The sequence below is a fragment of the Quercus suber genome, unplaced genomic scaffold, assembly GCF_002906115.3.
Source record: "Quercus suber isolate HL8 unplaced genomic scaffold, Cork oak 2.0 scaffold_111, whole genome shotgun sequence".
NCBI classification, from domain to species: Eukaryota; Viridiplantae; Streptophyta; class Magnoliopsida; order Fagales; family Fagaceae; genus Quercus; species Quercus suber.
The window spans coordinates 1,393,775-1,415,374 of NW_027069576.1; the positions used below are offsets into that span (position 1 = coordinate 1,393,775).

The 21,600-nt window shown below is 34.4% G+C and overlaps 1 protein-coding gene and 1 long non-coding RNA gene across 2 annotated transcripts; both read left to right on the forward strand.

Annotated features, from left to right (window-relative positions):
• The first annotated feature begins 235 nt into the window (after positions 1 to 235).
• On the forward strand, positions 236 to 1,614 carry LOC136068366 (G-type lectin S-receptor-like serine/threonine-protein kinase At1g11410). The gene is made up of 4 exons (XM_065775442.1): positions 236 to 418; positions 514 to 724; positions 1,108 to 1,321; positions 1,400 to 1,614. Exons 1-4 carry the CDS (start codon positions 266 to 268, stop codon positions 1,569 to 1,571), a joined length of 750 nt encoding a protein of 249 aa, XP_065631514.1. The 5' UTR covers positions 236 to 265; the 3' UTR covers positions 1,572 to 1,614.
• A 3,278-nt stretch (positions 1,615 to 4,892) lies between these two features.
• Positions 4,893 to 7,036, forward strand: LOC136068367 (uncharacterized). The gene is made up of 2 exons (XR_010629732.1): positions 4,893 to 5,307; positions 6,404 to 7,036. It is a non-coding gene; the product is annotated as an uncharacterized LOC136068367 (long non-coding RNA).
• The last annotated feature ends 14,564 nt before the right edge of the window (positions 7,037 to 21,600 follow it).

Genomic DNA, 21,600 nt, shown 5'->3' on the forward strand with positions numbered 1-21,600 from the left:
GTTCTCCATTGGTTTTCCACTTCAATATATAGCATATCATGTGTCTCATGATTTTATCGCTTTTATTATTTTGCAAGATGACATGGTGACTTTTTGTTTTGATTGTTAATATTGACCTTTTGGATCATATAATTGATTTAATTTGAAATTAAATAACAATTCCGCTCTATAATCGATAGGTCTAACCGTCTAACCGAATTTAATAGTTGTCACATTCTAGTTTATTTTGTTTAATGTGAAGCCAATCTTGCTCTTATTAGATAACATGGAGAACAATATGATGCTAGACCAGAACATTGAACTCCAAAGTGAAGACTTAGAGGTCCCATTCTTCAGCCTAGCAACCATAGTCACTGCCACTAACTACTTTTCAAGTGATAACAAGCTAGGTGAAGGAGGCTTTGGACTTGTATACAAGGTAAATCTACAAAATAACTTTATAATGACCATAGAAAAAGTAGTTATCATCATATTCTATATCAATAAAATCTGATTACAAATGTGAATTTACAGGGTATACTAACAGATGGACATGAAATTGCCGTGAAAAGGCTTTCACGAAGTTCCATACAAGGATTGAATGAGTTTAAAAATGAAGTTACGTTGATTGCCAAATTGCAACACCGTAATCTAGTTAGGCTTTTGGGCTATTGCATTGAAGGAGAGGAGAAAATGCTAATTTATGAATATATGCCCAACGGAAGCTTAGACTCCTTTATTTTTGGTATGAACTTCTCAAAAACTTAATAACTTTTGCCAAACTTTATGAATTTTTTTTTAAGGACAAAGTTTCTCCAAACCAATTTAGATAAAAAGTTCCTCCAACCTACTAAGTGACAACTTAAAAAACTACACTTATTTAGTTTGAGTCACACAATCTACTTAATAGTCAAATGCTCTGTTTAAATGATTTAATGAATCATGCAATTTAATACTTATGGATGGTTTTATAAACCGCCACATAATGGATGGGAGGAGATTTTTCAAACCTGGTTTGGAGGAAAAAAATTTCCATTAATTTATTATTATTAATTTCAATTTCTTCTTTTATTGTATTAACACAAATGAGAAACTTGTTGCCATATAAAACGAGAGCTAATGTTTTAGGCTGGTCTATGCGCTTCAATATTATTTGCGGGATTGCACGAGGGCTTCTATATCTTCATGAGGATTCTAGATTGAGAATTATACATAGAGATCTCAAGGCAAGTAATGTATTACTTGATAGTAAGATGAGCCCAAAAATTTCTGACTTTGGCATGGCTAGAATCTTTGGTGGAGATCAAACTGAAGGAAATACAAATAGAGTGGTTGGAACTTAGTAAGAATTCTTAACTTGCTCTGTTGTCAACATTGTTTTTCCTACTTAAATATTCGTATTCTTAATGATGTTCTACAGTGGTTATATGGCACCTGAATATGCCATTGATGGTCTATTTTCAGTAAAATCTGATGTATATAGTTTTGGAATATTGTTGTTGGAGATATTAAGTGGAAAGAAAAATCGAATGTCTTTCCATCCAAGCCAAGGTCTAAACCTTGTTGCACATGTAAGTTCTCAAAAGTGTTGACTCTTCATTTTACATATAATTATACAGATAATGATAAGAAAAATTTAAATTTTTCAAGCATGGAATTTATGGAAAGATGGCAAACCTTTAGAACTAATTGATACTTGCTTAGAGAACAGTTGCATCCTATTGGAGTTTGTTCGTTGCCTTCGTATAAGTTTCTTATGTTTGCAACAACATCATGAGGATCGGCCTAACATGTCATTTGTGGTTATGATGTTGCATGGAGAAAGTTCATTACCTGAACCTAAAGAGCCTATTACCCTGGTAAGGAAAAAATTGTCTTCACCAAGCAAGAACCCATCACTCTCAACCAATGAAATTACTATTACAGAGTTAGAGGCTCGATAGCTAAACTCCATATCCATTACATTATACTAAGTGCTACGTCCACAACACTTTCACAAAACTTTCATGACAAATTTTAAGTGGTAGGTTGTTACTGGTGGCAAGAAATTAATTTCAGTGGTGATTTTAAATTAAAACCAATAACGACTTGTCATCTAGGATTTGTTGTGAAAGTGTTATGAAAGTGTTGTGGATATAGAATTTATCTATTATATATCTCCTAATAGATTTTTATATTGTACATTTTGTAAGTTAAACACAATTGTATTCCCAAGAAGGTGACATGATATGAATCTTATTTGAATGGTAAAGGCTTAAAATGACATCTTCAATAACAATAACAATAACAAAAAAAAAAAAAAAAAGTTTTTAGGCTACTTCTAATCTATTTAGCCAATTTCTTAACAAAGAAAAAAGTAGTTCTAATGAGACTTCAAGTTCTAATTCAAAAATGTCTCTCCCTTATGATGGTGGGTAAGAGCCAATGGTGAACAAGCTTAGACAAAAGTGGTAAGGATTAAGAAATCAACATATGACTGGCATGTGAGCAAACAAAATAAAATTTGTTGTTTTATTGCTTTATGTTGTTTATGAGTGTTGATACCCATTTTTGATAATATGGACACAAAGGTCAAACGGCAGAAAAGCCCAAATCGAACCAAGAAAAAGAAGGGAGAGATTAGAGACTAGAAGCAAAGCAATAGTGCCACACCCTTAAGGGCCAGAAAGTAAATAAGCATGGCCTAAGCAAGGGGCTCAAAGAGAAAGAATTCCCATAAAGAACAAAGGATAGAACACATTGGCCCATGGGCAATGTGGAAGAGTCAGCCACAATGAGATGGCCCTCTTAAAGAAATGAGAAAGGGTCTTGAATGGGCCCAAGGAAGAAGGGATGAGGCAAAAAGCCCAATGGGCCAACCCCATAGGAATTACTAAGAAGGAATAAGGGAAAGACCATGAAAGGCCCACGAGCCCAATTGAGTAATACAAAATAAGGCAAGCCCAACAAGCCCACACCATTCTCCACAAAGAACAAATGCAAGTGGGAAGCCTCAGTCTTGACAAAGAATAAAAGGGAAAAAAATCAAATAACAGCAGCAGAAACAGCATGTGAAAGAAAGAAGGCAAGGCGTAAAGAAAGAAGACAACAATGTAATAGTCGGAGCACCACCAACCTGTATCTAGCCAATACAAGGAGAGTGGGCCCACGGATAAAGGAATTACAAATGAGTATGGTTTGGTGAAAGGGGAAAAAAACCTATTTTTTTGTGTCCTGTCAGGACCTCTTTTGGGAGGTACTGCTAGGAAAGTATCTTTATCCAAAATAGGTAGTAAACTGACTAGGACCACTTAATGCATGCTAGAGGGATTGGTAGAAATAGACCCAAGGTTTTACATACAAAATTACGTACATTCTCTGAGAAATTGTTTACATGTCATCTATGGTTATTGTTAGATTTGAAAAAATCAGGAAAATCTTCCATTTAAGTAGAAGACCATAAAGGTCTTGCACGTTGAAGAAAATATTACCTAAAAGGTCATCCATACAAGAAGACCATCTTCCACCACAATCTATCCAACAATGAATAAAATCATGACTGGCGAGGGTATTTAATGACACAATAGGCATCTGTTACCCAACATCTAATGCCCATTAGAAGACATTACAATTAGAGCAATAAATGATAAGAATCATCCAAAACTAGCATTCAATGCTAGCATTTATGGAAGAATAATGGTCAAGCAACGGACGAATAGTCATTGCCATGTTAAATGGCCTAGGCGTTACGCCAATCATATAAACACACAACATTAAATGACAAATAAGCAATGGCTAGAAGACACAACTATAAAAGGCAACACATCTCCATAGATAGAGGTATGTGCTACATGAGACATATACCTCTTTTGACTCTCAAAGTTATTATATTAGTTCTTTAGAGTCTTGACTTAAGCGTCGAAGACCTTTAGGTCGGTGCCACATTGGTACCCCCTCCAATCAACCCTTTCTTTTTTGCAGGCTTGGTGGATCTTCTGACATCATTTCTTCGAAATGATCTTCCATCGATATCTTTGAACGAAGGTGAATTTTCACTCCAACAATTATGATATTGCATGGTAAGAGTTCACTACCAAAACCCGAAGTGACAGGTTTCTTTCTAGCATCATCAACTAATAAAGTTACTTTTACACTGTTAGAGGTTCGATAGCCAAACGTTATATAGATTTCATTATATTTCATATCCTAGAGTTGTTATTCCTCATTTGTACACTATTTAAGTTGTATTCCCAAGTATATGATATCTTGTAATTTTAAAGACTACTAGTTAAAATGGCTTCTTCAATAACAAAAATGTGGCTACAAATAAATTTTTTTTTTTTTTTGGCTGAATTGAGTACTTATAATCTATTTAACAAGTATATATTTAATCTCTCTCTCTCTCTCTCTCTCTCTCTCTCTCTCAAAAGAAAAAGAAAAAAAAAGAAAAAAAAGAAGTATATATATCTAATACTATATTTAAATGTAGAAGTAGAGACAAAGTTAAAATTTTAAAACACTAAACTTGTTGGGGCTTTTAATGAGAAAATCTTGGAACATAATTTCTTTTTGACCACAACTTTTGTTACAATTGTGATGTGATATAGTGTGAGTGATTAAGAAAAAATAGTAGATCTATGTAAAAGTGTTAAACAATCACTCACAGTAGGTTCATCTGTGTTGTGGCAAAAAAAAATTTGTAATCCTAAAATCACTAGTATTACTTCAAAAAGTTATTTTACTATTGAGATGGGTTCAAGTTACACCTGGTGTAACTTTTTAGAGTTACACCTTTTTTTAAACCATTGGATTTAAATTGATCCAACGGTTAAAAAAAGACCATCATTATTACAAATATTTTTAATAAAATCTCATTAATTACTCTCATTAATGTCATTTTAAACCTATCTCTAAACCCAACAAAAATACACGTCTAAGTCTCTCTCTCTCTCCACGTTTGGTGTTAAGCTGTTTGTCTCTCCGTTAGTCTCTCTCTACATTCTAAACCTGCATTTCTCTCTCTCTATCTCCTTCTCCATTGCTCCTCCACCATTGTTCCACCTCCACAGGTTGTCGGCGAAGAAAAAAAAAAACAAAAACCGAAAACCAAAAGCCAAGCCGAACACTGTTGAGAGAAAATTCAAATTTCAGATGAGAATGAGTGGGTATTGAAATAAACTTTCCGAAGTTTTTTTTATGGAATAATATCACAATTGTCTCTGATGGGTTGTGGGTCATTTTCCCCCAATGCCAAACAAGATGTTTTTTTGCCGAAGTTGGGTCATCATCTCCGACTTCCCACTCGGCAGCAACAGAGACTTGGGTACTACCCACTCATCGCCGCACGAGGTGAGTCCACTTTCCCTTTCATTTTGGCCAGATGAAATTCTAGGATTTTCTTGCCCCGTAAAATAAAATGTTCTGCCATAGGTGTTCTTGATTTTTTAATTATTTGCTTTTCTTTGATTCCCTTTGATAATCATGTTGATCTATTTGATAATTACAGTTAAGTCCTTGATAAAATGGTGTATCTTGAGTGATTTTTGTACTGGGTAATTAGGAATTCATGGCCAATTGATTTCACAACTTGGGCTCATTCCTTTTGTACTCCAAGTGTTTGATAAAATGCCCCAATGAATTTTTTTTTTTTTTTCCATTTTAAAAAATTTGGGTATGGTCTTTTCATGAAACTTGCCTATTTCCCTGAGAAAAGCTTAGTTTAATCATCAAGACTCATTCTTGGACATGCGATTGTTATCATGTAAATTCTTGAGTATTAGGAACGAGGCATAAACATGTAACTTTGATTCGTAAGTCATTTTAGTTTCTAGATCATGCTAGAAGTTATATTTTTTGCTTAGATATGATCAAGATTAGTGATATGATCATTTCGGCACCTGTGGATACATGCACTACAATGTGCAAAGTGAATCTTAGAAAATTTACATGCATTTATGATTGAAATCTTCCAAGTGCTTTTTGTTTCTACATGTATAAATTTTCCAAATTGTTTTAGATTTGTCACATTTGCTTCTATTTTGCTTTTGTAGATGATATAGCGAGATATATGTGGTGAGGACAACATTTGGTTAGATGATTTTGTGTTTGTTGTTTAGGCTTATTTTGATGTTAAAGAGGCTGTAAATGTGTGATTGGTGGCTGTTTATTATTGTATTTCAAAGTGTTCTTTATATTTATGGATGTAGTATTTTCGCCCATCCACAATTATTGCCACTTGGACGTGAGGGCCACTTAGTTAACCTCTCTTATGTTGCTTGGAATTTGATTTTGCAGCAGTTAACCTCTCTTTAAAATTATCAACCTTTATAATTCTCTTTGTTTGGCTACGATTGGTGACTTTGGGGTAACAACCATATGGTTTAATTATATACCATTTCGTTCTACCAAAAATAGAATTTATTTAAGTTGCCTTTCTTTGTCACAGGGATTATACAAAGCTATTGATTGACTCTCATTGCTAGGCTACAGAATTTAAACTGAGGGTGATATAAAGGAAATTCTCAAATCCTTATGGGACTGTAGTGATGTCTAACCTATGTGGAATAAACTGTTCAGCTAGGTTAGATGTGATTTCCCAGCCTTAAATTCCTTTTCAGACTTGGTTGAGCTGGTTGGGCAATGAAAGCAGAAATTGGACCTGTTTGCAGTAGTAGCCTGTTATGTTTGGCAACAAATAAATAAATTGAGAGCAATTGAATCAATTATCCCTCTTCAAGACACTTTGATCTCGACAGCTCAACTCCTGACAGATTTCCAAAAGAGAAGACTAGCCATTCCATCTTGAAGCCTGATGTCAGATTCTGCTCCTGGTATTGGAGTGTATCAAGACAAAGACTCGGGCAAAGAGGCAGAATGCCATAATAGTGCATTGGAAGAGTTCAAGCCAAGACTAGTTTTCTGTAGTTTTAGGATTAGTTTTTAATTGTTAGCTGTGATTTATATACATGTGTAATGATCTGATTTTTTGTAAAGACTAGTTCCACATTAATTCACTTTTGAACTAGTCTACAGCCGTTCAAACGTGGGGTTACAGCACTTCTTGATTTGATGCTTGAAATTTGTGGCATTTTATTCATCCAAACTTCTAAAATGCTTTGGCTTGGACCACATTTGTTATATATCTTCAAATTCTAAACCTTCCTAAATTATCTGTAATTATGTCTAAGTTTTGTATTTGCACACTAGTTTATAGTTAAATGCATCAAATTTACTGGTTTGGTTTGGTTTTATAGTCATCCCAATTGAATTCCCAAGATTGATGGAAACTAAATGACAGTCACAGTGCCATTGATATAGGTGCATCTTCTCATGATTAACATGGTTATGGTGAAGGGACCCTTCAATTATTGAAAGTCGTGTCAAATTTGGCTAAGGAAAGGAAATTGAACTTGTGCATTTTACGTGAATCAATTCTTTTAACTCTTTAGGCCTATTTGAAAGGATATGTGTCTATTCAACAAGCAATTATGAGCAAGCAGATAATTGACAAGTTTGGTGACCATGCATATGACACATAAATAGATAGTTTGTGATCTCAAGGACATGAATATGTGATAAATACAATACCTATGAACCAGAAAAATAAAAGAACCTGTTGGTTGGCCTGACAAGCAAGAAGTATTCAGTGCCTTAAAGTGCAGTAAAGTGCCTTAAATAAAACCACAATGCAGTAAATAAAACCGCTAATGCAGTAACTTATGCAGTGCAGTAAAGTGCAGTAAACAGAACAGTGCTGTAAATAGTGCAGTAAACAATGCAGAACCACTAATGCAGTAACTTAAAGCAGCTATACTACATGTTATTTAGAACCACAAACAAAGATAGATCATCCCCTAAGAAACTGTTATTAAAAAAGCAAACACAAAGCTGCAGGTACCCCCTCAAAACAAGAGGTGAGCAGTAGAAAATCTGAAAAAATGAGGCATATGTCCTTAAATAACAGTATTCCAACATAGGTCATTAAAAACACACTGTTAATGACATTAAATTGAAGCAAAAACAATATTCCAACATAGGTCCTTAAAAAAAAAAACAAAAAACCAAATAAAACTATTTCATCATGATTAACAACATTGGTCCTTAAACATAGTTCCTTCAGCTACTTGGACTCAATATATATATAAATTCCACCAAGAAATGCTCATTTTGTGATTCTCTTCAGCCACATGTACCTAAAGTAGAACAAAAAAAGGTATAAGTTTGAAACATGAGATATATATTATTACAATAAAAAATTCTTTAAAAAAAAAAAGACTCGAAAAATGTAATGAAAAAACTCACTTTATGCTAAATCATCAAAATCATTGATCATGCATCCACCCAAAATAAATTAACCATATGGCCAACATGACATTGAATTGCATAAAAGAAATTGGAGTTTTGAGCTTGTTGTTTTTGGCAATAATTAAGGACAGCTGAGGCATCTCCAGCATCTAGATTTTTACTCCTAACATCTCTCAAGTGATTCCAACAATCTCTCCTTGTAAATGTCTGGTCATATACTTGTAAATAAAACAAGCGTAACTCAATTCTCTACTAAATAAGACTTCAAACATAATGTCCGATTCACCAATACCCAAGAACATCTGATCAATGGTATTTCAAGTATTTGGATAAATAGAAAATATTAGGGAAAAAGGAGGGGTGAGGGGATTAAGCTAATTCAGAAAGTAGGACTTACTAACTTGAGTTTGGAAAAGAGCTAGATAAATTTTTTTTAATACTTAATTTTGTGATTATATGTAATCTATCAAAGTAGTTCAAATTAAAAGTTTAAATGATTCATAGCAGTATAATTCTGAAGAATTTCACATAAACCAAATATGTCAAAAGAAAGATGCAACATAGTTTGGAAATCATGTAACTTAACGTCAGTAAGAAGGAAACGTAACTTAGCATGGCTAGTAGCATAAAAGACTGCAAGGACTTACCTACAGTACCATGCCACTAATCACAACTAGCCTTAGGGTGTTAAAATCATTCTCTCAAAGTTCTCATGGTAAATGTGTTTCAAAATTAATCATTCTAAAAGTATTCCAGTACTATCTTTGCAAAATATATACTTTAAAATTATGATACCTTCCAACCACTACAAAATAATATAAATATCAAATTCCATGTAAAACATCAAGAGTACTTAAATAGTAATTTCTCAAATGGCATTCATCTCAATATAACAATGTCACAAAGTATTCATCATCACCTACTATGCTAATTTCTCAAAGTATCGTGGGTAAAATGAACAATAAATTCCTCATACCAATTCATAGGCAGATTGAACAGCAATTCTAGAAACATATGCATAAATAACTCAGTGTACCCATACATATAAGTTCTAGTTTGTCCCATAAGAATTACTTCTATAAATGAATGTGTGATCTGATTTTCTATAACTCGGGTTAATTTTTTAAATGTGTGATCTGATTTTCTTCTATAAATGAATGTAAAAAGATTCCATCCTAAAAATCCACAAACAGTTGACTGAAGTAGTGCTTGCTCACAGAAATAAAAGGTATACCTTTAATGTGCAATGCTCACAAAAATAGTGCTTGCACTTGGTTACAACAGCATTGACAAAAGGCTGCCTGCAAATGAAACAGAGCACTCACAAATCAGAAAAGAAACAGAAACAGAGAACTCACAACAGAAAAGAAAGGAAAAAAAAAAAACAGAGCACTCACAACAGTTCGACTTCACATATAACGCATTCAAGACCATTCAGTTCGGCTTCACATAGAACACATAGAGTCAGAACTTCTAAACTCATTCACATAGAGCACATAGAATCAGACCAGAAAAGAAAAAAAAAAACAGAGCACCAAACGGAGAGAGAGAGAGAGAGAGAGAGAGAGAGAGAGAGAGAGAGAAACGGCTTAACACCGCAATGGATGAAAAATAAACAAAACAAAACTTCAAGATTGAGATGCATAACTATAGTTTATTTTAATCTTATAGTGTTTTTCATCAGGATATCCAATATGGCTCCCGCGGCTCTTTTTTCTCGTTCTTCCTACGACTTGGTCTATTTATCTGAATTGTGCTACTTTAAGAAGGATGGTTTGGTATGATGTTTTTTCCAAGCATGCATGTAAATTCCTTTAAAAGAAACCATTATCTTTAGTGTAGTCAACCATTTATTTTAACTTTATTACTTTTATATGAATTGCAAGGGCTTGATTAATAATCTTTCTCTAATTGAATTTCTTGCATAATTATATTTGATGATTAAAGTGTATTCTCAAGTGGTATTGCTATTGTAGCATGGTGAGATGAAGTTTGAATTTTTAACCGAATTTATTAAACACACACACAAACACATATATATACATATATTGAACTAAATTGCCTATTTTCATTCATTTTGAAGTCACCATCCCTTTAAGAAAAATATATATTTAATTTTATTTAACTATGCATTGCTTTGCATGGGTTAGCGACTAGTTTTTATCTAATTGCAATGTCACCAGTTCCAATTTGTAGCTTATAAGAGTTGGAAACACAATAAAAAACATTATAACATTGCCAGTATCTTATAAAAGGAAACACAATCAGAAACATGATAACCAAGGTTGTCAAAATCAGGAGTCTACGTAAGATCGTTGAAGGTAGGTGAGATCGTAAATCGTAAGATCTGATCATGAATCGTAAGATCCTACATATTTCAAATTTAAAANGAAAAAACTCACTTTATGCTAAATCATCAAAATCATTGATCATGCATCCACCCAAAATAAATTAACCATATGGCCAACATGACATTGAATTGCATAAAAGAAATTGGAGTTTTGAGCTTGTTGTTTTTGGCAATAATTAAGGACAGCTGAGGCATCTCCAGCATCTAGATTTTTACTCCTAACATCTCTCAAGTGATTCCAACAATCTCTCCTTGTAAATGTCTGGTCATATACTTGTAAATAAAACAAGCGTAACTCAATTCTCTACTAAATAAGACTTCAAACATAATGTCCGATTCACCAATACCCAAGAACATCTGATCAATGGTATTTCAAGTATTTGGATAAATAGAAAATATTAGGGAAAAAGGAGGGGTGAGGGGATTAAGCTAATTCAGAAAGTAGGACTTACTAACTTGAGTTTGGAAAAGAGCTAGATAAATTTTTTTTAATACTTAATTTTGTGATTATATGTAATCTATCAAAGTAGTTCAAATTAAAAGTTTAAATGATTCATAGCAGTATAATTCTGAAGAATTTCACATAAACCAAATATGTCAAAAGAAAGATGCAACATAGTTTGGAAATCATGTAACTTAACGTCAGTAAGAAGGAAACGTAACTTAGCATGGCTAGTAGCATAAAAGACTGCAAGGACTTACCTACAGTACCATGCCACTAATCACAACTAGCCTTAGGGTGTTAAAATCATTCTCTCAAAGTTCTCATGGTAAATGTGTTTCAAAATTAATCATTCTAAAAGTATTCCAGTACTATCTTTGCAAAATATATACTTTAAAATTATGATACCTTCCAACCACTACAAAATAATATAAATATCAAATTCCATGTAAAACATCAAGAGTACTTAAATAGTAATTTCTCAAATGGCATTCATCTCAATATAACAATGTCACAAAGTATTCATCATCACCTACTATGCTAATTTCTCAAAGTATCGTGGGTAAAATGAACAATAAATTCCTCATACCAATTCATAGGCAGATTGAACAGCAATTCTAGAAACATATGCATAAATAACTCAGTGTACCCATACATATAAGTTCTAGTTTGTCCCATAAGAATTACTTCTATAAATGAATGTGTGATCTGATTTTCTATAACTCGGGTTAATTTTTTAAATGTGTGATCTGATTTTCTTCTATAAATGAATGTAAAAAGATTCCATCCTAAAAATCCACAAACAGTTGACTGAAGTAGTGCTTGCTCACAGAAATAAAAGGTATACCTTTAATGTGCAATGCTCACAAAAATAGTGCTTGCACTTGGTTACAACAGCATTGACAAAAGGCTGCCTGCAAATGAAACAGAGCACTCACAAATCAGAAAAGAAACAGAAACAGAGAACTCACAACAGAAAAGAAAGGAAAAAAAAAAAACAGAGCACTCACAACAGTTCGACTTCACATATAACGCATTCAAGACCATTCAGTTCGGCTTCACATAGAACACATAGAGTCAGAACTTCTAAACTCATTCACATAGAGCACATAGAATCAGACCAGAAAAGAAAAAAAAAAACAGAGCACCAAACGGAGAGAGAGAGAGAGAGAGAGAGAGAGAGAGAGAGAGAGAAACGGCTTAACACCAAACGGAGAGAGAGAGAGTCAGAGGTGTATTTTTTTTTTTTTTTTTTTTGGTTTAGAGATAGGTTTAGAATAATATTAATGAGAGTAATTAATGAGATTCTATTAAAAATATTTATAATAATAAGGGTTTTATTTTAATCATTGGATTTACTTAAATCCAATGGTTTAAAAAGGGGTAATTCTAAAGAGTTACACCAGGTATAACTTGAACCCATCTCTTTACTATTAGAAACAAATTTACAACTTTTGTCACAACTCTCTCTATTGTGTGACAAATTATGATAGGCTGTCTGCCATTTTCACATGCTATTCTTTTCTCCATCAACTATAGTGAGAGTCACGCAAGGGACTTGCCGCAAAATTTGTAAAAAACACATTGATAATGACTTTGTATGTTGAATAATCACTTAAATTATAAATTCATCCATAAAAAAACTAAGATTTGTATCATATGATGTAATTTGCATGTCATACATTGCTAAATCTATACTAACGAAACAAATATATTTAAATTTTGACCCAATGTATTTAAAAAGTTCAATAAATATTTAATTAGCAACCAAATACCAAAATATTTATCAAAACATATGGAAAATATTTCCCAAGTTCTAAGTTCCAAGTTTGAAATTGAAAATAAGTTAGCAAATGGAAACTAGCTATCTACAATATGAAATCCAAAAACAAAATAAATATTAAGGTGAAATGAACATTGAATTATTCTTATTCTAAGGTTCTTATAATCACCGTCCTAAATTCCTAATCATTATCAATTTTATCAACTATGTAGACATTATATATATGAGATGGGTTCAAGTTACACATGGTGTAACTTCACAAGAGTTACACCTTTTGTGAACCATTGATTACTATTAGATCTAAGGGTCAAAAAACAATCATAGTAATATCATTATTACTCCCTAGAAATTAGTGATTTATGCATTAACTCTCTTTATTAAAGGAAACCATAGCATTAACTATTTTTTTTCTTCCATATCATCATCATCTTCTTCCACTTGCCTTTCTTTTTGCACTATACTTTCAAACCTCCACCATTCATAAAATTTTCCAGTACCTTAAGACAAAATACTGTTAATGCCAAAATGCAAGAGCCTGTTCATTTGATTGTTGGTATAGAGTGTTGAGTTTATATAAAAAGAAATAGATTGTAAATATTTGTAACAGATTATGTTGTTGCAAAATAATGCCTTAATTAGAATTGATAGAAGTAGTTTCAACTCTTACATATTAACACCAAAATATATACAGTTTTTGAAAAGATGGAATCCAAAGACCACCTTGACTATATATATGTCAGGCAAAGAGAGAAGGTGACGGCCTGACGGGGAAGAGACATACGGTTGCCCAAATATATATATATATATATATATAAACTCAACACTGTATACCAACAGTCAAATGAACAGGCTGTTACATTTTGGCATTAACAGTATTTTGTCTTAAGGTGCTGGAAAATTTTATGATAAATTTTATGAATGGTGGAGGCCTGAAAGTATAGTGCAAAAAGAAAGACAAGAGGAAGAAGATGATGATATGGAAGGAAAAAAAAAAAAAAAAAAGAGTTAATGCTATGTTTTCTTTTTTTTTTCTTTATGCATAAATTACTAATTTCTATGGAGTAATAATGACATTACTATGATTGTTTTTTGACCCTTAGATCTAACAGTAATCAATGATTCACAAAAGGTGTAACTCTTTTGAAATTACACCAGGTGTAACTTGAACCTGTCTATATATATATATATATATATATATATACTAGAGCTGAAACAAACATCAAGATATAATTTCACACTCAATTATTCAAGTTATACTACTCAGCAACAATTAAATATCATTATCAAAAAAATCAATCAATCAATATATAAATACAAGCATAACTGATAAAATTATATATATATATATATTAGTAATATTAGAACACAAATTAGTATATTGATCAAACAAATTTAACAATATTATAGCTTAAAAGGAAGCAAAGCGAGCATCAAATTCTTCATTTAGAAATGATAAAGCATTCTTTCATTTTGATTACAAGTGGACTAGAAACTAGAAAACATTTACTTAGGTTAACATAATTTTATAAAAAATAAAAATAAAAAGACATACCATCACAACATGAAAAAATAAAAACTCTTCAAGCTTCATCAAAACAAAAAATTTATCCCATAAAAAAAAATTAAAATAAAAATAAAAACCAAAAATTTATGCTTATTTTTGGTAGGATTGGTATCATTTTTACGATCCTAGTGCGATCCTAAATGTTTTGGTGAGGTAGGATCGTAAAATCGTGCAATCCTACTATCTAGATCGCAATTTTGACAATCATGATTATGACATTGCCAATTTGGGGCTTATATGAGTTTGAAACACAATCAGAAACATTTTCACTGTAATGTGACGTTTGGATAGCTGGCTCAGGAAAAATCCTTGGTCTTTCTTGAAATGTAGAAATTCTTCACCAGCGAAGGCAGTCGCTGAAAACAGCCTTACAGGTATAAGCAGTCAGTAGCTGGTGGGGACCTTTTTCCAAATGAAAGCTCCCTATAAGTCAATTGTCGATCAAGGTCCCCACCCATACTTATCAATTGGTAACCATTAAGTTTAGGGTGAATTTGCAAAGAGCATAGAACAGCCATGGTGGGAAAACTAGAAAGAAATTTTCTGCTCAATAAACTATGGTATATTCTTGAGAACCTGGGAACAAATTCCATGATATAGAAGCAAAGGATGGAATCTGGAGATGAGATTTTTTTGCACAATGTACATTTCTCTTTCATTCCAAGTCTCTCAGTCAATTGTCTATAAGCCTGGACCAAGCTTGACACCTAGTCAATGTTCCTACTAGCCCAGCTGGCAGCTCCCATTCAATACGGAAGTAAAAATATGAAGACAAATATGGCTCCCATTTGAATGTGTGACCAGCTACATTTCCTTATCCATTTNCTATGTTTTCTTTTTTTTTTCTTTATGCATAAATTACTAATTTCTATGGAGTAATAATGACATTACTATGATTGTTTTTTGACCCTTAGATCTAACAGTAATCAATGATTCACAAAAGGTGTAACTCTTTTGAAATTACACCAGGTGTAACTTGAACCTGTCTATATATATATATATATATATATATATACTAGAGCTGAAACAAACATCAAGATATAATTTCACACTCAATTATTCAAGTTATACTACTCAGCAACAATTAAATATCATTATCAAAAAAATCAATCAATCAATATATAAATACAAGCATAACTGATAAAATTATATATATATATATATTAGTAATATTAGAACACAAATTAGTATATTGATCAAACAAATTTAACAATATTATAGCTTAAAAGGAAGCAAAGCGAGCATCAAATTCTTCATTTAGAAATGATGAAGCATTCTTTCATTTTGATTACAAGTGGACTAGAAACTAGAAAACATTTACTTAGGTTAACATAATTTTATAAAAAATAAAAATAAAAAGACATACCATCACAACATGAAAAAATAAAAACTCTTCAAGCTTCATCAAACAAAAAATTTATCCCATAAAAAAAAATTAAAATAAAAATAAAAACCAAAAATTTATGCTTATTTTGGTAGGATTGGTATCATTTTTACGATCCTAGTGCGATCCTAAATGTTTTGGTAAGGTAGGATCGTAAAATCGTGCAATCCTACTATCTAGATCGCAATTTTGACAATCATGATTATGACATTGCCAATTTGGGGCTTATATGAGTTTGAAACACAATCAGAAACATTTTCACTGTAATGTGATGTTTGGACAGCTGGCTCAGGAAAAATCCTTGGTCTTTCTTGAAATGTAGAAATTCTTCACCAGCGAAGGCAGTCGCTGAAAACAGCCTTACAGGCATAAGCAGTCAGTAGCTGGTAGGACCTTTCTCCAAATGAAAGCTCCCTATAAGTCAATTGTCGATCAAGGTCCCACCCATACTTATCAATTGGTAACCATTAAGTTTAGGGTGAATTTGCAAAGAGCATAGAACAGCCATGGTGGGAAAACTAGAAAGAAATTTTCTGCTCAATAAACTATGGTATATTCTTGAGAACCTGGGAACAAATTCCATCATATAGAAGCAAAGGATGGAATCTGGAGATGAGATTTTTTTGCACAATGTACATTCTCTTTCATTCCAAGTCTCTCAGTCATTGTCTATAAGCCTGGACCAAGCTTGACACCTAGTCAATGTTCCTACTAGCCCAGCTAGCAGCTCCCATTCAATACGGAAGTAAAAATATGAAGACAAATATGGCTCCCATTTGAATGTGTGACCAGCTACATTTCCTTATCCATTTCAATCAAAGAATATTCGTGAATCTTGCTCTATAATTTCAAAATCCTTGTGCTCACCTATCCATTCCATTCACATCATAGTGCATATATTGTTGGGACCAAGAAAAACTACAATAAATGCAACATCTGCAAAAGGGTGTAATGTGGTAATTCTTGATCACAACTAAGGAACTGTTGGATGGAGGGGGAAAAAAGGGAGAGTGGAGGGAATAAGGAGAGAAAGTGGAAAAGAGTAGAGTAAAGTTGGCTAAAAATAAGCAAATTTTAGGTCAAATCTACTTTACTCTATTCTCTCTCCCTCCCCTCAATCAAAAAGGACAAATGTAGAATTTTCAAAGAACATGATCTAGCTTGAGTGAATGCATGGCCTTCTATGTTTTAGTCTTTGCTAAGAAGTTAGAATAATGGGTTTCACTTTTCTTGTTGGCTAAGAGCTCTAAGAATAGAAAGTAATGGACCTCCTAGTTTTTGTGCTTTTGAATTCCAGCTTGCTTCTTTTCCACATTGTATTCTCGGAAGTTGCTGACAGCATTACTAAATCCCAATCCCTCAGTGACAATAACCGCACAACCTTGGTCTCTAAAGATGAAGGCTTTGTCCTAGGGTTCTTCAGTCCAGGTAATTCCACTAACCATTACTTCGGACTTTGGTACAAGAATATCCTAGTTACAAAGGTTGTTTAGGTAGCAAACTGGGGCATTCCAGTCACAGACTAGTCTAGCGTGCTGATGGTAAACAGTTCAGGTAGTCCTACCCTTCTCGGCCAGAATGCGACTATTGCTTGGTCAACAATCAAACAAAAGAGGCCAGGAATCCAATAGTACAGCTTTTAGATTCAGGAAAAGAGTATTAAGAGAAATGAATGAAGAAAACCCAAAAAACTATTTGGGGCAAAGCTATGACTATCCTTCTCATATGTGGCTACCAGGGATGAAGTTTGGCTGCAAATTTAATTAAGAGATTTTGCTAAATAATTAAGAGATTTTGCTAAATTTTGAAGTTTTAGTAGAGAAAATAATTGGTTTATTATTATTTTATTATTATTATTATTATTATTGTAGAGTTAGGATTTGTGACCCAAGCCCAAAACAATAAATTTGTAGAGTGTGGATGATAGAGCTAGGTTGACTGTGGAGCTCACAACGGTTGATCACAACGTCCAAGTATGAACCAGCATAAAAATACACGTAAAGATCAAATAAGCTCAAGTCTGAAAGACGTTATGATAGATTAAATACAGGTTACAATTCTTAGTGCTACAGTAAAACCTTTCTTTTTTCTTTTTCCCTCCTTCGTTTCTGGATACCCTTCTTCCAGATGGACTTTATCTCAACCGGTTCCTTCTCTTGGACAAATCAGTAGTCTCTCAAATAGGGCCCTCAGGCCCACTACGTTGGATTGGGCCTTTTCCCCCACAATAGACCCCAAGACTTAGATACTTAGGTTTTTTTTTTTTTTTTTTTTTGTATTTGTATTTGTACTTGTACTTGTTTTTCTTTTATGTAAGGGATTGTAGACTATCTTCTTTTAATCAATGAAACAGTTTTCCTTTTACTTCTAGTGTTTGCATATCTTATGTCTTACTTCTACTGCAAATAACTGTACTTTATAATTATGGTAACGTAGGTAAACATAACCATTATATCATGCTGACAATGTACATAACCAAAAATTGGTACTGAAAGGAGCAGTTTCTATAAGAATTACTACTAAATAATGAATGCAACGAGTGTTATAAAAGCTTCACAAGTCTTTTCGAATATGCACAAAGAAGGTTATCATAAGCTAGAGTTAATTTACATACATTTGAGAATTTCAGGCAAGACTCATTTCAAAGTTGAACTTCAATGACGATAATTGTACAGAGGTATTGACTAACCCATACCATCTGATCCGAGGATTGCAGGCATGCGAAGGACTGTTAACTAACCCAAATCATCTGGTCCGAGGACTACAGGCATGATTGGATTTAAGTTTAAACACTTAGAGAACCACTAAGAGGTGTTAACTAATCCAAATCATCTGGTCCAAGGACTACAGGCATGACTGGATTTAAGTTTAAATACTTGGAGAACCAATAAAGAGTGTTAACTAACCCCAAATCATCTGGTCTGAGGACTACAAGCATGACTAGATTTAAGTTTAAACACTTAGAGAACTGATAAGGAGTGTTAACTAACCTCAAATCATCTGGTCCGAGGATTATAGGCATGACTGGATTTAAGTTTAAACACTTAGAGAACCGAGAAGGAGTGTTAACTAACCTAAATCATCTGGTCTGAGGACTACAGGCATAACTGGATTTAAGTTTAAACACTTAGAGAACCGATAAGGAGTGTTAACTAACCCAAATCATCTGGTCTGAGAACTACAACCATGACTGGATTTAAGTTTAAACACTTAAAGAACCAATAAAGATGATGAATTGTCATGGTGATTGAAGAGAAAATTCGATTAATAATAGTACCTTTTGAGATTATTTACATTCTAATGGTGCGATATTATATGACTATCTGGGTCTTCCAAGAAATATGCCCCAATGCTAGCCCCTGAAGTGATACGATATGACCCTTCCCAATTGGGTCCTAGCTTCCCCCAAGCTGGGTTTTTTACAGTGCCCACAACTTTCCTGAGTACCAAATCACTAATTTCTAGAGGCCTTAACTTCACATTGGCATCATAGCCTTACCTGAGCTTTTGTTGGTAATGTGCTAATCGAACCATTGCATTTTCTCTCCTTTCTTCAATCAATTCCAAACTCCTTTCTAGCAACTTATTGTTGCTAGCCGAATTGAATGAGCTGGTTTTAAGAGTTAGGAAGCCAGTCTTCAGAGGGATGACAGCTTCAGCTCCATAGGTCATCAAGAGAAGGGTCTCTCCAGTAGATCTGCGAGGCGTAGTTCTGTAAGCCCAAAGTACATGTGGCAATTCTTCCACCCACTTGCCCTTCACATCATCTAACCTCTTTTTTAGTCCATTAACTATGACTTTGTTAACTGCTTCTACTTGTCCATTCCCTTGGGGATAGGCAGGGGTGGAGTATCTGTTTGTGATTCCCAGTTCGCTATAATAATTTCGGAATGCTTTACTATCGAACTATAGGCCATTGTCCGAGATGAGAGTATAAGGCACCCCGAAATGAGTAATAATATTCTTCCATACAAGTTTCTGCACATCTACGTCTCGGATATTGGCCAGAGGTTCAGCTTCAACCCATTTGGTGAAATAGTCTATGCCGACCAGAAGGTACTTCCTGTTTCCTGCGGCTTTTAGGAATGGACCCACTATATCTAATCCCCATTGAGCAAACGGCCATGGACTAGATAGTGGGTTGAGGACTCCACCTGGTTGGTGTATGTTCGGCGCAAATTGTTGACATTGATTGCACTTCTTAACATACTCATGGGCTTCTTTTTGCATGTTCGGCCACCAATAACCTTGAGTAATGGCTTGATGAGTTAAGGACCTACCTCCGGTGTGACTCCCACAAATTCCTTCATGCAATTCCTCTAGTAGCAACTCAGCTGCTTCAAGATGCATACATAACAGGTACGATCCTGAATAAGAGCATTTGTATAATTTCTAGTCCTCAGATAGCTAGAATTTGGTTGCCTTCCTCTGAATTTTGTCAGCTTCCCCCTTTTCTTCAAGCAGAATATCTTCCTTCAAGAATTTGACTATAGGGTCCATCCAGCAGAGCCCGGTTCTGATTTGGTGAACTTGGATTGCATCCCTTCTTGCTTCGGTAGGCCCATGCAAGTCCTCGACGAGGATGACTCTTAGCAAATTTTGCGCCGAAGAGGTAGCGAATGTGGCCAGAGAATCAGCATGTGCGTTACCACTTCTGGGAATATGCAGCAAGTTGAAAAATTTGAATTCCGACTGTAGACGTTTAACTCAGTTCAGGTATCCCTACATCCTTTCATCCTTTGCCACAAAATCACCTTATACTTGACCCACGACTAACCTTGAGTCCAAGAACAACTCCACTGCCTTTCCTCCCATTCTTTGGACCATAGACATTCCCATCAATAGGGCTTCGTACTCTGCCTCATTATTTGTTGCCAAGAAATCCAGCCTTAAAGATTTTTCAATGATGATTCTCTCGGGGGATATCAGCACTAGCCCCACTCTAGAACCGTTCTGGTTCGTTGCGCTGTCCACATACACTTCCCAGTGGAAAGGGCCTTGTTGGGAAATCATGCCAACCGATTTTTCATCCATGTCCTTCTCTGCCGTTACTTCTTCTAAACTCGGTTCCATGAACTCGGCCACTAGATCTGCAAGGATCTGTCCCTTGACTGAAGTGAGAGGCATGTATTTGATATTGAAAGCCCCCAGGATAGTGCCCCACTTGGCTATTCCCCCATGTAGTCGGCACTTCGAAGTACGGATTTAAGTAGAAGTTGTGTAAGCACGACGACCGTATGTGCTTGGAAGTAATGGGGCAATTTTCGTGTTCCGAGGACTACTACCAAGATAGCTTTCTCCAGCGGCAAGTACCTAATCTCGGCCTCGTGTAAAGATTTACTCACATAGTAAACTGGTATTTGCACACCTTGATCCACTCGTATCAGTACTAGACTTACAGCATAGGGAACCACAGCAATATAGGCAAACAGGACCTCATCCGGTTCAGGACTAGACATAATTGGTGGCCTAGCCAAATAGTCTTTGAGTTGTTGAAATGCCGAAGCACATTCTTCAATCCATTCAAATCCTTTCCACTTGTTGATCAGTGAGAAGAAAGGTTTACACCTATCTGCTGACCGAGAGATGAATCGGTTCAGGGCAGTGGTCATTCCTGTCAATTTCTGAAACTCTTTCAGATTTCGAAGAGACCGTAGACTTCGGATAGCCTTTATCTGATCGGGGTTAACCTTAATTCCCCTGTGTGTCACCATGTACCCCAAGAACTTGCCTGAGCTTACACCGAATGAGCATTTGGAAGCGTTCAGACGTAGCTTGTGCCTTCTTAGGATTTCAAAAGTGTTGTCAAGGTCCT

What these genes read in the sequence shown, in the direction of transcription:
- LOC136068366 (XM_065775442.1), top strand. Translation starts at nt 266, where the DNA reads ATGGAGAACAATATGATGCTAGACCAGAACATTGAACTCCAAAGTGAA. An exon ending in GCTTTGGACTTGTATACAAG is followed by an intron (nt 419 to 513) that starts GTAAATCTACAA and finishes GTGAATTTACAG; the next exon opens with GGTATACTAACAGATGGACA. An exon ending in CTTAGACTCCTTTATTTTTG is followed by an intron (nt 725 to 1,107) that starts GTATGAACTTCT and finishes CTAATGTTTTAG; the next exon opens with GCTGGTCTATGCGCTTCAAT.